Here is an 18,939-nt window from a genome sequence, read left to right as displayed (position 1 = left end):
TTCATTTGGACTATTAAAAGGGCCAGGATGAACCAAGCTAGATTACAGGTAAAGACTAAGAAGGGAGGATTAAAGCTCCCTAACATGTAATTATAGCAATAAGCCTTTATAACTGCCCAAATAGGCTCTTTATTGAGAACTCTAATAGGCCAATTTGGGTTGACATGGAAGAAGAACTTAATGCCCCATTTGGAGCATCATATTATCTGAGTCAACACTTAAATGTGGGACTGCAGAATCCCATAATGTCCCATACTAAGAAATATGGCGTCAGATAAATAAGAGACAGACATCTTCACCTTTCCTGACAAGCTCTGCTTCTTTATGGAACAACCATAAATACAAATTAGGAGGAAAGGTGGTTGTCTGGAAAGAGTGGAATAGGTTTAGTTTTAGCCTCATCACTAATACATTTCACTTTTGCGCTATGTGTCAACTTTAATTTGAGTGTGGCTGTGGAAGACTGGTCCCGTGATGATGTCTCCAAGTGGCTGAGTACCAATGATCTCCATGATTCCATCCCATCATTCCAAGGTTCACAATCTTTCTGAAGAATGCCAACTCTCTTCAATTGTCCACTTTGCAACGAGCATACTGTCTTTGTGTCCAGACGACTCACACATATTGGCCTCTATCACCAGCATGAACCACATTTTCTAATTACCTGTGGAATTAATGGGTGTGGGAAAGCAAATAGATGTTTTAGCGCCTATCGGTCACACATCTACCAAAACCACAGAGCTTTTAAGCGCCAACTTAGATGAGAATTGCCCTCATGATGAATTTGAGACGGGGACTGATCCCATTGAAGATGTCATGAGCGATGTAGAGAGTCTGCCAGAGGCTGAATATGTTCAAGCCACAGAGATCAACACTGAGCAGCTAATTGAAGGTCTCAAAAACAATATGTATTTTTATTTAGAACATCAGCGAAGAACACTGTATCCCAGCTACGGTATAGAATAGCATTGTTGAGGACCTCAGAACCATTTATGATGCATTTATGACACACTACAGCGATCCCCTCAGGTTTCATCTTACAAAAAAGCAAATAAACGTGGTTGAACATGACGATCTCAGGGACATGCTCAACAACTCTGCAGTATTTGAGGAATGCATTAGATGCATAAGCTCTGCGTGGATGCTGGTGCATTACTGTGTGAAAGAATTGGGCATGGTCCGGCCAATTGAAGTACCACTGAGCAACAAAGAAGGTTATGAAACAAGGTGATTTCAATCCAGCTACATGGTCCCCAGGGTATATGAATATAAAGAGACATGAGACAAAACAATCATAATGAATAAGATTACATGGACAGGGGGACCTGATCCTAGATCAGCACTCCTCCTCTGGGACACTTCCCAGGAGTCACCAGGACCAAGAAACCGAACACTTACTATTGTAAAGTCAAGTTACAGCAGGTTTTTACTGCCTTCTAGTGGAAGATACCAATAAAACACTTTATTATCAGTGTGTGGAGACTGCTGAGTGAAACAGAAAGTAAATGTGTTCTTTTGTACAGGATCCATTTTGAGACGACAGAGCAGAAAACACTATATGGAAAGAACAAAAAAATAAAGTGAGTATTTCTAAGTATTTCTGAACAATAATCTGTTTTAAAGGACAGAGTATGTGAGTGAATACCTGGAATGCGATATTACTAGTTAGTAGAACTGCCACTTGAGCTGAGTTGCTGACAGACAGCAGTTTTCAAAGTGGAAACTAATCAGTAGGCCTACATGTTATTTAGATTGTCATTAAGGAGACACCTATTTTATAACCCTTTTTCCATAAAACATATTAACGCTATAGAACTGATGCACATCAAGAAATAAGGTGACAAATCACAGGAAAACTACTTTAGGCGCTCTAGAGCACGTTAGATACATTCTGTCGGAGGTGGTTTAAACTGAAATCTAATGTCGACTTTGCTTATGGAAAACCATATCATGCGAAGGTTTTTACACATGCTCAGTTGTTGGGTCTCTCGAGTGGAAATTTGAAATGAAAGTTATTGAACTTCCTCATGTGCATCTGTTATTAGAAAAACTCCACAATGAAACTGACATTAAATGTGGAGAATGATAGATCTGTTGACCATCAAGTAGCCTATTCATTTGTATGCCTATGTAGGCTACTGTAGTCTACCGTTTTATACTATAAATATGTTGAAATGACTGGAGTCATTGCAAATCATTTTGTGCCACTTGTGTAGCCAACCTGGAGCAGGAAAACAGATGTAATAAATAGCCTTTAACTTCAGTTTATTATTGTAGCCTTGTGTTATTATGTAATTATTAATGGCCGTGTTTAGTTAATTCAATTGGAAGTTATCAAGTGTCACCATGGTCACAGTTCTATCTCAATTGCTGATCAGATGTTAGAATGCATTAGATTGAAGGTAGCAGTCAGCCAGATTAGGCTACAGGTAAAGAAATAACCTGGCTGTTGTTGACAAGCATGGACCTATTCAGTTCATATCCATATTATTAATATTTGATTCATTGATTGAAATTACGACCCCATCCTCAGTAGACTATTCCAGCAGGCTACTGGGCAACAGAAGCACTTCCTACCTCAACATCGTCTTGCTATTCATCTTAAATAAATTAGTCTGTCAATTTGAACTAAGCAAGCTGCTAAATCATTCAGCTTACATCTTGCCTACATGTTGCCCAGGCTACTGGAGGCTGTCTGAAATAAGATGTAGGCCTATCAGGGGCTATGTTTTGGCCTAGTTTTCAGGCCTTGTGGGCGGGTTTTGCGTAGTCATTGGGCTAGAAAATGTAATTGCATTAAATCACCTGACTGTTTGGATGTGTCTGTTAGTTAATGTTTTTTTTCTTAGAGATAATGAATAAAAGAGAACAATTGACATTCAATAATTAGTTGTCACTGTGTTAACCACAACTAACATGCTGCATCTCTGTTTAGGGGTCAGTGCTCTAAAATGAGTCTCTCTGGGGAGAGAGAGGAGGGGGGCCCTGCCTCTAAAATGAGTCTCTCTGGGGATGGAGAGGAAGGGGGCCCTGCCTCTAAAATGAGTCTCTCTGGGGAGGGAGAGGAGGGGGGCTCTGCCTCTAAAATGAGTCTCTCTGGGGAGAGAGAGGCGGGGGTCCCTGCCTCTAAAATGAGTCTCTTTGGGGAACATGACACCAAAACTAAGAGGTGAGCTGACAATTTTGTTTAAGAATTTATATTCCAAAACGCTATATAGGAGAAAAGAAAATCACATTTGTGTTTTTTCATCAGAAATGATTACTAATGGGTACCTTCAATATAACTATTGTAGAATTGAGATGTGATTTAAAACCATTGTTTAGCTGGAATGTAATGTTCGTATCCTGTATATTTGACTGTGATACGTGGTTGTCTCACCTAGCTACCTTAAGATGAATGCATTTACAGATGCCATATCTTAATTTGACCCAGTTTCTCACAGCAGGAACATAATCCTGCAGCAATAGCAAATGTGAATTTTTAGGTGGATTATAATTAAGGGATATTTTCTGTAGGGGTTCATACATTTTTCATCAGGGAAAATCAAGTCTGACATTTGTAAGTGGAAATTACACACTTTAGACACCTTTATAAAGCATTGTAGTGCTTTAATAATTTCTTTAAACATTAAAAGCAAATTTACCAACAATTCTGAAAATGGATATATAGCGTTTTTGAATGAAACTCTTGTTTCCCCATCTAAGCTCAGAGTAGATGAGAGATGTAATGTTTGTCTCTGTTGTGTTGAAGCCCAATCAAGCAGGAGAGACCAGCCTCCCCTGTACCCAGCTGTGTGTCCATGAAGAGTGACCGGTCTATGGCTCCACCTCTAAACTTTAGAGAGGGAGACTTTTCTACTGAACAAAGGTAACAAGAACTCATGGGTCATGGTCAGTGAGTTAAACAACGCTGTCTCTAGTCATTTCTCCTCTCCCATTTTACCATTTATTTTTGTTTTTTTCATAATCCGTAGGCTAAACCTACGGGGGGGAGGGGACGAGAGGGGAGAGGAGAGGAGAGAGAGAGAGAGAGAGAGAGAGAGAGAGAGAGAGAGAGAGAGAGAGAGAGAGAGAGAGAGAGAGAAATTAGGCTACAGGTAAAAAAATAACCTGGCTGTTGTTGACAAGCATGGACCTATTCAGTTCATATCCATATAATTAATATTTGATTCATTGGTTGAAATTACGACCCCATCCTCAGTAGCCTATTCCAGCAGGATACTGGGCAACAGAAGTGCTTCTTACCTCAAAATCGTCTTGCTATTCATGTTAAATAAATTAGTCTGTCAATTTCAACTAAGCAAGCTGCTAAATCATTCAGCTTACATCTTGCCTACATGTTGCCCAGGCTACTGGAGGCTGTCTGAAATAAGATGTAGGCCTATCAGGGGCTATGTTTTGGCCTAGTTTTCAGGCCTTGTGGGTGGGTTTTGAGGAGTCATTGGGCTCGAAAAAGTAATTGCATTAAATAACCTGACTGTTTGGATGTGTCTGTTAGTTAATGTTTTATTTCTAAGAGATCATGAATAAAAGAGAACAATGGACATTCTAGAATGAGTTGTCACTGTGTTCACCACAACCAACATGCTGCATCTCTGTTTAGGGGTCAGTGGTCTAAAATGAGTCTCTCTGGGGATAGAGAGGAGGGGGTCCCTGCCTCTAAAATGAGTCTCTCTGAGGGACATGACACCAAAACTAAGAGGTGAGCTGACAATATTGTTTAAGAATTTATATTCCAAAACGCTATATGCAACAACAACAAAAAAAAATTGTGTTTTTTCATCAGAAATGATTACTAATGGGTACCTTCAATATAACTATTGTAGATTTTAGATGTGTATGAAAATGAGATTTTTTCCAAACATTTTTTCCATTGTTTAGCTGGAATGTAATGTTCGTATCCTGTATATTTGACTGTGATATGTGGTCGTCTCACCTAGCTATTTTAAGATGAACGCTCTTACAGATGCCATATCTTAATTTGACCCAGTTTCTCACAGCAGGAAAATAATCCTGCAGCAACAGCAAATGTGAATTTTTATGTGGATTATAATTAAGGGGCATTTTTTGTAAGGGCTGATCCATTTTTCATCAGGGAAAATCAAGTCCGAAACTTTAAGAGGAAATTACCCACTTTAGAAGCCATTATAAAGCCTTGTAGTGGTTTAATAATTTATTTAAACAATAAAATCTAATTTACGAACATTTCTGAAAATGGATATATAGCGTTTTGGAATGAAACTCTTCTCATGTTTCCCCATCTGAGTTCAGAGTAGATGAGAGACATAATGTTTGTCTCTGTTATGTTGAAGCCCAATCAAGCAGGAGAGACCAGCCTCCCCTGTACCCAGCTGTGTGTCCATGAAGAGTGACCTGTCTATGGAACAACCTCTAAACTTTAGAGAGGGAGACTTTTCTAGTGAACAAAGGTAAGAAGAACTCATGGGTCATGGTCAGTGAGTTAAACAACACTGTCTCTAGTCATTTCTCCTCTCCCATTTTACCATTTATTTTTGTTGTTTTCATAATCCATAGGCTAATCCTTTTTTCCATTTTCATAGTCCTAAAACATTCGCTGTGTGTGAGTGTGTGTGAGTGTGTGAGTGTGTGTGTGTGTGTGTGTGTGTGTGTGTGTGTGTGTGCACTCCCTGGATGAGGAGATGTAATCTCTATCCTGATTGCCTAGTTACTTTCACCCCTACCTACATGTACATATTACCTCAACGACCTGGTACCCCTGCAAAATTTGTATTGTATTTTATTTCACCTTTATTTTAACCAGCTTAACCAGTTGAGAACAAGTTCTCATTTACAACTGCGACCTGGCCAAGATAAAGCAAAGCAGAGCGATAAAAACAACAACACAGAGTTACACATGGGGTAAAACAAAACATACAGTCAATAACACAATAGAAAATATATATACAGTGTGTGCAAATGTAGTAAGTTATGGAGGTAAGGCAATAAATAGGCCATAGTGCAGAATAATTACAATAGTATTAACACTGGAGTGATAGATGTGCAGAAGATGATGTGCAAATAGAGATACTGGGGTGCAAATTAGCAAAATAAATAACAATATGGGGATGAGGTAGTTGGGTGGGCTAATTTCAGATGGGCTGTGTACAGGTGCAGTGATCGGTAAGCTGCTCTGACAACTGATGCTTAAAGTTAGTGAGGGAGATAAGAGTCTCCAGCTTCAGAGATTTTTGCAGTTCGTTCCAGTCATTAGCAGCAGAGAACTGGAAGGAATGGCGGCCAAAGGAGGTGTTGGCTTTGGGGATGACCAGTGAGATATACCTGCTGGAGCGCATACTACGGGTACACATTATTTTTACTTAAGTGCTTTACACCACTGCATTAGAAGACGGATAAATGTGTTGATTTTGAAAGAAAGACGGGCAGATTCTGCTAGGTAGGCTACGAACTATTATAAAGTTAGGTCGTCATCACAGTAGGTTTGAGCTACAGTATGATGACTTACCAACCTGATGGTCTCCGTTGGAAATGTTGTGGAAAATGTTGTACACTCAGTGTATTAAAATATATGACATAAACAACAAATTATAAGCAGATGCTTTACAGTATATACTCAGATACACAAAATACATCTGGTTTCAGATCTAGAATATTCTCCTCTTCAATAGTAATATCATCAATTCTGACCAGTAACTTACCTGGGGTCAAAGGTCCCTGATTTATCACTAAAATGGAAAGGATGATCCATAGAGAAGTCACTCTTCATGGACAGATGACTGGGTACTGGAGAGACTGATCTCAGAGTTTGGTTGGAGATTCTGGAAAACATAATAAATGACCATGAAACTAAATTTTAAACTATATCAAAATTATATTTCAATAGATAAAATACATTACATAAAGCATTAAAATATATGCCATTACATAAATCAACAAACATGCAGCTCTAGCAGGGCAGGAATTTGACGAACTGACTTGTTGGAAAGGTGGCATCCTATGACGGTGCCACGTTGAATGTCACATATGCATCGTTTTTCAAAACATAGTGAACCTGGAGGCAAAAAGCGAACCCCACATTCTAACTGAATGTTGTTTATTAGCACTCAAATCTATCAATGGCATTTTCGGCACAATTTGGTGAAAGCCCCAAAGCGTTCAGAAAGCCTCTGTTTCCCACCACTAGTGGACACCCGCATGAGTGTCTTTCAGAAACCCTCCTAGAACCACCTGTTTCGTTTTGGTTGTTGTTAGTGACTCTTTGTTAGTTCCTTCTTCTGTTTGAGAGACAATGTTTTATTTCTTGTTGAGGAACGTAAAAATTTTCATGTGATTAAATTAAATCACCCGACTGTTTGGATATGTCTGTTAGTAAATGTTTTATTTCTAAGAGATCATGAGTAAAAGAGAACAATGGACATTCTAGAATGAGTTGTCACTGTGGTAACCACAACCAACATGCTGGATCTCTGTTTAGGGGTCAGTGGTCTAAAATGAGTCTCTCTGGGGAGAGAGAGGAGGGGGTCCCTGCCTCTAAAATGAGTCTCTCTGGAGAGAGAGAGGAGGGGGGCCCTGCCTCTAAAATGAGTCTCTCTGGGGAGAGAGAGGAGGGGGTCCCTGCCTCTAAAATGAGTCTCTCTGGAGAGAGAGAGGAGGGGGGCCCTGCCTCTAAAATGAGTCTCTCTGGGGAGAGAGAGGAGGGGGGCCCTGCCTCTAAAATCTAATCCTTCTACCCCCCCCCCCCCCCCCCACACACACAGCGGAGTCGCTCACCACCTTCCGGAGACATTTGAAACCCCACCTCTTTAAGGAATACCTGGGATAGGATAAAGTAATCCTTCTACCCCCCCCCCCCCCCCCCCCAAAAAAAAAATTTGTAAAGTGGTTATCCCACTGGCTATAGGGTGAATGCATCAATTTGTGAGTCGCTCTGGACTAGAGCGTCTGCTAAATGACGTAAATGTGCCCTTGAGCAAGGCACTTAACCCTAATTGCTCCTGTAAGTCGCTCTGGATAAGAGCGTCTGCTAAATGACTAAAATGTAAATGTTAATGTAAAATGAGTCTCTCTGGGGAGAGAGAGGAGGGGGGCCCTGCCTCTAAAATGAGTCTCTCTGGGGAGAGAGAGGAGGTGGGCCCTGCCTCTAAAATGCGTCTCTCTGGGGAATATGACACCAAAGCTAAAAGGTGAGATGACAATTTCATGAAGAATTTATTAATTTTATTTACAAAATAAATAGCTATTTTAAGATAAATGAATTTACTGTAAATCACTCTGGATTAGAGTATCTGCTAAATCAGGAGTTCTCAATCCGGGGTCAGTGGAGGTACTGCAGGGGTTCTGCAGCACCCTGACTGGACTCGTTGCAATGGAAGACATTTGATAGAATTTTCACGACACGACCACTTTGCCTACTCTTCATTATTGCCTAATATAACGGAATGCATATTTCTTTAACCAATTCTGATGTTTGTTACAAGTGGACTTTTGACAATATTACCATTATACCAACACACTCTTCACACCCATTTAACAACTCTAAATAGCTTTGGCATCGTAAGCATCAGGGTCCCTTGCCAATAATGTTGCCTACAACGTTGCATACAATGTTCATTTTCATCGAACACATATTGCGCCCTAGATGCCTTCAATTGCCCAATTTATAGCCATGGCCAATTTAGGATTATTTTTTAACAACGTGATGTTGGCTCCAAAGGGATAACTTGAAAAAACATGATGTAGGTAATTAAATAATCAAAAGAAAAACGTGTTTATTATACACTTAGAAAATAAGGTTCCTTATAGAACCAAAAATAATTCTATCACTTCCTTAATATATGGAACCACTAAAAGTTATATACATTTTTGGGTTCAGTGAAGAACAACCTCTAGAGTTCTGATCAACGAAAGGTGATTGTTTTGAGGATGTGAACCCAGCAGCCCTCCAGTGGTCAGATCAAGCCCGCCCGTTTTTTCCAGCGCCCGGCCCGGGATTCGAACCAGCCACCTTTCTGCCATAGGTCCAACTCCTGCCACTGCTCCAACTCCTTAGCCGCTGGGCGAAAACCTGAGTTAATCTTCAGAAATAAGCATGAGTTAATCTGCCAAACCATATAGAACATAGAACCAAAAAGGCTTCTATCACTTCCTTAATATATGGAACCACACACACTAGACACACACTAGACATGCTATGCAGACATACATGGTATCACTTATACATAATTATTATACATAAATCATTGCCAAAAGCACAAGACATATCTATATTATTTATGGATTGATCATATAGAAATATATGATCTACTCCAAAGCAATTACATGTGGCGCAGGAACCACTGACTCACTGCATTATTCTATAGTATTATCAAGACACCTTCTGTTAACTCTTAACTGGTTAGGACAGCTCATGAGGTGTCCTAAATATCTGCCGACTAGGTGGGACTAGAGGCTTCATGCATAGCTTTAATTTATACCCATAAGAGTAGAAGTCTTTATTCTCAGCACTTAAACGACCAATTTTCTACTCTGAGACACTTTGTGGATATGGGCCCAGATCTCAAAATATTGTTATAAAAAAAACGTAGAATGTTTGTTTTACATAATAAAAAAAATGCAAGCCACTGTAAAGACTGGGTTTAGTTTATTGTGTGGCACTGCTCATGTCCGCGTTCTGGAACTGCCCGCGTCCACGTACGGTTTGGCGCCAAGCATATTGTCCAGTTAGGAGCAGAGGTGAGGTGATCTTGGGGAACAACGACGGAGTTCGATACAGTGTTGAGACACCGACGTTTATTGTTCAATTTGCTTTTTGGTTTACGGTCAGGGACAGTATGAGTGTAGCCAGATCCTTTTCACTCGCTATTCTTGTTTCATCTTGTGGTTCACCGGATTCGTCATCATCCTCGAGGGACAGACGAACGACCTGCTAGTTAGCCAAGCTAGTCGGTACAGCTAGCTAAGCTAGCTACTCTACCAGCAGCATCCTAGTTATCCTAGCTACCACTACATCATCACCGGCTGCCTGCATTTCTTGTGGACCGATGGAGCTCCCTGGTTGTTTCTTCCACCTGTTAAGTACCGTGGAGGGCTTATCCCTCTCTCGTTGACAGATGTTGGCCTACGCTCCCTCTGTCCGGTTCTCCTCTCTTCACTAGATGGACGGTAACTTTAGTGTTTAACCCCTCTGTGTCCAAGGACTGAACTTTTTGAATATTATTTTCGGGGCGCCCCAAGTTACATTTTTTACAACGTTTATTTCGGATAAAATTAGTTCATTGCATCCGCCATGGAGCCCAGTTTCATAATATTACCTTCTGTCCCTGGTTATGAAGTAATCGCGAAAAAACAGGCCTTATTTTAGGGCATTTTTCACCCTGCCAGCTCCTATTAGTTCTATTGAGCTCCGTGACACCGACTCGCCTTCAGATCGTTCTATTCCCAGCCCATTGTTCTGCGTCACAATGCCAGCTTCACTATTGTTATCAATGAGACCTGCCTGCGTTAACCCTGTAGGTTTACCTCAGGTAACTTATTATTAACAAGGTTACTGCTACTTGGTGAGCGCTAACCCTGTAGGTTTACCTCAGGTAACTTATTATTAATAAGGTTACGGCTACTTGGTGAGCGCTAACCCTGTAGGTTTACCTCAGGTAACTTATTATTACCAAGGTTACTGCTACTTGGTGAGCGCTAACCCTGTAGGTTTACCTCAGGTAACTTATTATTACCAAGGTTACTGCTACTTGGTGAGCGCTAACCCTGTAGGTTTACCTCAGGTAACTTATTATTAACAAGGTTACGGCTACTTGGTGAGCACTAACCCTGTAGGTTTACCTCAGGTAACTTATTATTAACAAGGTTACGGCTACTTGGTGAGCACTAACCCTGTAGGTTTACCTCAGGTAACAAGGTTATGGTTACTTGGTGAGCGCGCTCAATGTTAACCTGAGTACATGTTGTGGTGAGCCACAGTCTAAGAGGTGTTGTCTGGCGCAAAGCCATCAAACATTAAACATTTTCTGGTCATGGTTAAACATATTTGTTTTAAGAAAAAAGTGTACAATCTAAACAAAACGCATCTCCCTGTCCTCTTTTTCAAGATGTGACCGATTTAAACAGCCAGAATATTATTTTTTATTAAGAAATAAGCATTTTTTGGACAACTTGTTGTTTCTAAGTGGCTGCTGTTCACTGAGTTGCAAACCAAATGGGTATAATGGGGTGATTGTTGTCTAATCGGGTGGTCTAGCTAATAGATTTGTAGATCTGACGCAGTTGCTACCTCAGATTATGAGCCTAGCAAGTGTCATATAGCTCAGTTGGTACAGCATGGCGCTTGCAACGCCAGGGTTGTGGGTTCGTTTCCCACGGGGGGCCAGTATGAAAATGTATGCACTCACTAACTGTAAGTCGCTCTGGATAAGAGCGTCTGCTAAATATGTAAAATGTAAATGTAAAAAATGTCATGAATGAGTTATGTAGTACCCACAGATGGCCAAAGGGAGGCGCAAGAGTGCCATAAACCCATACTGTTTTTTGCCATAAAAACCCTAAACCTAACAATCAATCAAATGTATTTATAAAGCCCTTTTTACACCAGCAGATGTCACAAAGTGCTATACAGAAACTCTTACCCTACTTATAACCTATTTTAGCCGTAACCCCTAATTCTAGGGTAGGGTAGCCTAGAACACTTTTAGAAACTATTTTAGTAATAATATTATCTTAGTAAATACAATTATAGTATTAAATAGCGTTTTGATTATGTTGTTGTTATTTTATTATATGTATAATAGCAAGACAGAACACTTGATAAATAAGACACATTTGTTTTATTTTTCAAATGTGGTTTGAATTGGGTGACCTAGTAACCTTTGTGTGAAAGTCCAGCAATTGGCATGGGGCAGGTTTGAGACTGATCTAATAGACTTTATTTCTAAGCTGCCTCACCAATGTCTGTAAGTGAATTAATAACTTTTAATTGCTAAATATTTCCAATAGATGGCAGCATAAGACCACGAAGCATCAGTTATAGGCTACAAGCAGCAATATGACATAAAATAGCACGCAACCAAAATATATATGTCCCATTATTTTCTAAAATGGTCACTCATTACTTTAGTTAGCTATATATCTCGTATTAGGCCTGTGATGCTTTTGGAAGAGCAATTAAATAGTGACTATAGCAGGTGTTGAACCCCTGGTAAATAATCACTAGTCAGATGCTCCAACCTCAACCCTAGTATACATGCATTTTTAAATATCTAATATTGCGATTAAACAACCTCGAAATAGATAAGACAAGAGTGTGTCTTCCAGCCTGCCAATAAATTACATCATGCAACCCTCCCAGTTAGCAAATGTACCTCAACATGCCCCTCGCTTGTGCTAGAAGGCCGAGTGCTCGCTGCTGGTTGATGAATCTGACAATGAATGTACCAGGAAAATACGTTTTCCTCAACCAGAGGTGACTAAATTAATGTTCAGGCTTATTGATAATCGTAATAGTAATCAAGTATAATTTCAAAACATGAGCATAAAACTCGTAATAATAAACATGAATCATCATTATATTATTTCACAGTAATCTGTTAAATGCTTTTTCAGTCGTTCCTCTTGCAATAGCAGTGTGGAAAGGGACAGTAAAAAGCGTGTGCAGGAGTTTTCCTGTGAGGGGGAGTGGTGGTGTATCCAGGGAGAAAACTAAACTAACCTTCTGAAATGTCAGTTGTGGTCTTATGCTTCCATCTATTGGAATTATTTTGTAACTGCAGTAGTACTGAATAAAGTATATCCTTACTAAAGTAGTAATTACTCAGAATTTCAAAATATGACATTTTCTAGTTCATTTTACCACTTACAACCATAACATAACTATTTATAGCATAACAAACAATGAAACTGACATAAACCAAAAACATCATACATTTAGTTAACTATATATATATATATATGCTATTTATTTAGATGGGTGACATTATCTGCCAAAGTAACACCACTGTAGATAAAGAAGAGCTCTCCAGTAGGTGAACCAAAACATTCAAAGACCATTTTCTCAAAATTGAGGTTACAAGTTTATCATCTTTCAAAGCAGAATAACTTTCCCATTGTTCCTCAACTGTAGTGTATGATATACCTTTTTCTAGCTGAGTCTCTACTTTTATCCAATGTAAAAAACACAATTTCAAATTTTGCTACATGAGATCGAATCGAGCCGGTCGTCACATTTGACTGTGTAAAACCTAGCAGTACTACGTATTTCTCTGAGAGTGAGGCAGATATATTTTATTACTGTGTAAAACCTAGCAGTACTACTTATTTCTCTGAGAGTGAGGCAGTTATATTATTACTGTGTAAAACCTAGCAGTACTACTTATTTCTCTGAGAGTGAGGCATATATATAGCAATTTGCAAAAAAAACATTTGTCTCTGAAATGAAGCCATTAAGTGATAGATTTTAAACAACGTCATTGAACAACACCATGCCATGATTAGCTAGTGAAAAAACACAACCATTTATTTGATCATTTCTTTAACAATAGAAGCTAATTTACGAACATTTCTGAAAATGGATATATAGCGTTTTGGAATGAAACTCTTGTTATGTTTCCCCATCTGAGCTCAGAGTAGATGAGAGACGTAATGTTTGTCTCTGTTGTGTTGAAGCCCAATCAAGCAGGAGAGACCAGCCTCCCCTGTACCCAGCTGTGTGTCCATGAAGAGTGACCGGTCTATGAAACCTCCTATAATGTTTAGAGAGGGAGCCTTTTCTACTGAACAAAGGTAAGAAGAACTAATGGGTCATGGTCAGTGAGTTAAACAACACTGTCTCTAGTCATTTCTCCTCTCCCATTTTCCCATTTAATATTGTTGTTTTCATAATCCATAGGCTAATCATTTTTTCCATTTCCATAGTCCTGAAACAATATTAAACTAACACAACATTCCCTCCCTGTGTGTGTGTGTGTGTGTGTGTGTGTATGTGTGTGTGTGTACTCCCTGGATGAGGAGATGTAATCTGATGTTTTGTCCACAGAAACCAACAGGAGAGATCAGAGTCAGAGATTTTCAGTGGTCAGTCTTCCCAGAGTCATCAAACAGACCTGGCCTCCATATTCAGTGTATGTGGTCCTGTTATGTACATTTGTTTTTGTTTACCTCAAGTAAAGTTGATCTGTCAATCATTCATTCATGTGTTAATGAGAAAGCATTTAGTCTCTTGCTTAACTGATTTACTTGATTTATTTCAGTTGCTTGAAGAGAATATTATGACATTTGTGAAGAACGAGCTGAAGATGTTCAAGAGGATTCTTAGTCCAGAACTCCCAGAAGGCTTTGAGAGTCAGAAGCAGGATAAGGAAGTGGTGGATGCTGAAGATGAGAAGCAGGAGAGCAGTGCCAGAGACGGGGCTCTGAAGATCACACTGCACGTCCTGAGGAAAATGAACCAGAAGGAGCTTGCTGACACACTGGAGAAAAGTAAGAGCTGTCTTCCTCATGTTGAATGCTGTTTTAGAACATTTAAAAGCTGTAGCTAAAGTACAGCTAAAGTAGCTGTGTAACTTAGTGATATTGTAGCAGCCTTAACACAACACCTAGTGACCTCATCAAGTAGCAGCAGGGATGTGTTGTGTTGATTTTTTTCGAGAGAGAGAGAGAGAGAGAGAGAGAGAGAGAGAGAGAGAGAGAGAGAGAGAGAGAGAGAGAGAGAGCTCACACCAGTCTGTAATGCATTATGAAAACATTTATACAGTCAGTTAAGCGAAAAAATGATTATAATTTAAAATGTCATAACAGTCCTAGAATACTGTAGGCTTTAAATCAGACGTAATATTAATATCCTCTGTGTTATTTCTTCATTCAGATGAGCTTGCTGTGATTTGCCAACGTGAACTCAAATCTAATCTAAAGAAGAAGTTTCAATGTGTATTTGAGGGGATCGCTAAACAAGGAAACCCAACACTTCTCAATAAGATCTACACAGAGCTCTACATCACAGAGGGTGGAACAGGAGAGGTCAATAATGAACATGAGCTGAGACAGATTGAGACAACAACCAGGAAACAAGCAAGACCAGAGACTGCAATCAAATGTAACGACATCTTCAAACCCTTAACTGGACAAGACAAACTCATCAGAACTGTGCTGACAAAGGGAGTCGCTGGCATTGGAAAAACAGTCTCTGTGCAGAAGTTCATTCTTGACTGGGCTGAAGGAAAAGCAAATCAGGATGTCCAATTTGTATTTTCATTCCCTTTTCGGGAGCTGAATTTGATGAAAAAGGAAAAACACACTTTGATTGAACTTCTCAATCACTTCTCAATGGAAACCAAAGAATCAAGAATCTCCAACTACGACAAGTACAAAGTTCTGTTCATCTTTGATGGTCTGGATGAGTGCCGACTGCCCCTAGACTTCCAGAAGAACAAGATCTGTTGTGACGTCACAGAGTCAACATCAGTGGATGTTCTGCTGACAAATCTCATCAAGGGAAATCTGCTTCCCTCTGCTCTCCTCTGGATAACTACCCGACCTGCAGCAGCCAATAAGATCCCTTCAAGGTGTGTTGACCAGGTGACAGAGGTACGAGGGTTCAATGACCCACAGAAGGAGGAGTACTTCAAGAAGAGGTTCAGTGATGAGGACCTGGCCAGCAGAATCATCTCACACATAAAGACATCAAGGAGCCTCCACATCATGTGCCACATTCCAGTCTTCTGTTGGATTTCTGCAACAGTCCTTGAACACATGTTGACTACAGACAAGAGAGAAGAGATGCCCAAGACTCTGACTGAGATGTACTCACACCTTGTGGTGTTTCATACCAAACAGAAGAATGAAAAGTATCTTGGGAAAGAAGAGACAGGTCCACACTGGAATGAAGAGATCATTCTGTCACTGGGAAAACTGGCTTTTCAACAGCTTATGAATGGCAATCTGATTTTCTATGAAGAAGACCTGAAAGAGGCTGGCATTGATGTCAATGAAGCCTCAGTGTACTCAGGATTGTGCACACAGATCTTTAAAGAGGAATGTGGGCTGTACCAGGACAAGGTGTACTGCTTTGTGCATCTGAGCATTCAGGAGTTTCTGGCTGCTGTATATGTGTTCCTCTCATTCATCAACAACAATGAGAATCGAATGGATGAACCTCAATCAACGTCCAGTAACTTTTCTGTGAGGATCAGACACAAGCGTAAAGTTACCTTCTACAAGAGTGCTGTGGATAAAGCCTTACTAAGTGAGACGGGAAACCTGGACCTGTTCCTCCGCTTCCTTCTGGGCCTCTCACTGGAGTCCAATCAGAAGCACTTACGAGGTCTACTGACAAAGACAAGAAGCAGCTCACAGAGCCATGAAGAAACAGTCAAGTACATCAAGGAGAAGATCAGGGAGAATCCCTCTCCAGAGAGGTGCATCAATCTGTTCCACTGTCTGAATGAACTGAATGACCATTCTCTAGTGGAGGAGATCCAAAGCTACCTGAGCTCAGGAAGTCTCTCAGAAGCCAAACTGTCACCTGCACAGTGGTCAGCTCTGGTCTTTTTGTTGCTGACTTCAGAAAAGGAGCTGGATGTGTTTGACCTGAATAAATACTCCAGATCAGAGGAAGGTCTTCTGAGGCTGCTGCCAGTGGTCAAAGCCTCCAGAGCTGCTCTGTGAGTACATCAAATGACATTTAAGTACTAATCATCAGGAATAAATATTCAGTTTAGAGAAATATATATATATTATAATATGTATATAATATATTATATTATATTGAAAAACTTACTGAATCAGTGCATTGGTGTTCACATTAGTATAACAATATGACCATACAATTCTAGGAGACGGAAGATGAATCTGTATGTTGTTTAAGAGAATAAACCAAATGCATCTGCCATTGTCCTTCTACACTACTGGTGTTAAATTAACAGTGTGTTTGTGAAATCATGATGATCTCTTTTTCAGGCTGTCAGGCTGTGGAGTCACAGAGAAAGGCTGTGCTTCTCTGGTCTCAGCTCTGAGGTCAAACCCCTCACACCTGAGAGAGCTGGACCTGAGTAACAATGACCTGAAGGATTCAGGAGTGAAGCTGCTCTCTGCTGGACTGGGGAATCCCCACTGTAAACTGGAGACTCTGAGGTCAGTATTCCTGTAGTTGGTCAACAAGTGATAACTGTTCACCAGATCCACATGTGTTTACCAGGCACACATAGTCCACACCATATGTGTTTGGACAGTGAAGCTTACAGTTTTACATTTGGTGCTATGCTCCAGCATTTTGGATTTGAGATGGAATGTTTCATATTAGGCGACAGTACAGAATGTCACCTTTTATTTGAGGATATTTTCATACATATCTGTGTTACTGTTTAGAAATGAAAGCACTTTATGTATCTATTTCTCCCATTTGTATATGTCGTAATAATTTGGACATATTCACTTATATTGTATTAAAGTAGTCATACGTTTAGTATTTGGTCCCATATTCCTTACCTGCAGTGATTACATCAAGCTTGTGATTCTACAAACTTGTTGAATGCATTTGCAGTTTGTTTTGGTTGTGTTTTGGATGATGTTTTTCCCAATAGAAACTGAATGGTGAATAATGTCCTGTCATTTTGGAGTCACTTCACTTGTATTGTCAGTAAGAATAGAAGATGTTTCTGAACTCTTCTACATTCATGTGGATGCTACCTTGATTATGAATAATCATGAATGAATCGTGAATGATGATGAATGAGAAAGTTACAGAGGCACAAGGATCATACCCTCTCTGTTATTGGTAATGGTGAGAGGTTAGCATGTTTTGTTGTAGCCTCTGTAACTTTCTCACTCATTATTATTCATGATTCATTCATGATTTTTATTAATCATGGCATCATTATGATTAATTTAGTAGTGTTTAGAAACATGTTATCTACTCACTTAGACAGAAAATTACTCCAGTCATCATCCACCATTCAGTTACTATTGGACAAAACATAACCCAAAACACAACCAAAACAAACTGCAAATGCAACCAATGAGTTCACAACCAAATACTAAACTTTTGACTACTTTAATACACTATAAGTGAATTGGTCAGAATACTTTTGACTTCTTCAAATGGGGGACTAGATACATAAAGTCAATCTAAATCTGATACCTCACTGTCTGTCTTTTGACTGATACTGCTTTTTAAACTGCTCTGGTCAGTCTACTCAAATATTTGTACTATACATTTTTCTATCTACAAGCAATATTATGATTTTTTCTAATAATAATATATAAATGGCAGGTTTCAGGACACTGGTATGAATGAAAAAATATACTGCCACTATTTTCACCACCAAAGAATAGCAGTGTGGTTTTAATATGATTTGACTCTTTGCAGGCTGTCAGGCTGTCTAGTCACAGAGGAAGGCTGTGCTTCTCTGGTCTCAGCTCTGAAGTCAAACCCCTCACACCTGAGAGAGCTGGATCTGAGTAACAATGACCTGAAGGATTCAGGAGTGAAGCTGCTCTCTGCTGGACTGGGGAATCCCCACTGTAAACTGGAGACTCTGAGGTCAGTATTCCTGTAGTTGGTCAACAAGTGATAACTGTTCACCAGATCCACATGTGTTTACCAGGCACACATAGTCCACACCATATGTGTTTGGACAGTGAAGCTTACAGTTTTAAATGTGGTGCTATGCTCCAGCATTTTGGATTTGAGATAGAATGTTTCATATTAAGCGACCGTACAGAATGTCACCTTTTATTTTAGGTTTTTCATACATATCTGTTTTACCGTTTAGAAATGAAAGCATTTTATGTGTCTAGTTCTCCCATTTGAAGAAGTCGTAATAATTTGGACATATTCACTTATATTGTATTAAAGTAGTCTTAAGTTTAGTATTTGGTCCCATATTCCTTACCTGCAGTGATTACATCAAGCTTGTGATTCTACAAACTTGTTGAATACATTTGCAGTTTGTTTTGGTTGTGTTT

At 39.6% G+C, this 18,939-nt stretch overlaps 1 protein-coding gene across 1 annotated transcript; it reads left to right on the top strand.

Annotated features, from left to right (window-relative positions):
* Positions 1-2,941: 2,941 nt before the first annotated feature.
* LOC311140741 (NLR family CARD domain-containing protein 3-like) lies at positions 2,942-16,641 on the top strand (the record flags this gene model as incomplete). Its single annotated transcript, XM_084175949.1, has 5 exons — positions 2,942-3,169; positions 3,752-3,868; positions 14,015-14,099; positions 14,229-14,457; positions 14,843-16,641. The coding sequence occupies exons 1-5, from the start codon at positions 2,952-2,954 to the stop codon at positions 16,639-16,641; spliced, it is 2,448 nt and encodes an 815-aa protein (XP_084032075.1). The 5' UTR covers positions 2,942-2,951.
* Between the last annotated feature and the right edge of the window lie 2,298 nt (positions 16,642-18,939).

Source organism: Coregonus lavaretus (assembly GCF_964263955.1).
Source record: "Coregonus lavaretus genome assembly, chromosome: 2".
NCBI classification, from domain to species: domain Eukaryota; kingdom Metazoa; phylum Chordata; class Actinopteri; order Salmoniformes; family Salmonidae; genus Coregonus; species Coregonus lavaretus.
The sequence above is the reverse complement of the archived record's forward strand: the minus strand, read 5'-3'. Positions and strand labels throughout refer to the sequence as shown.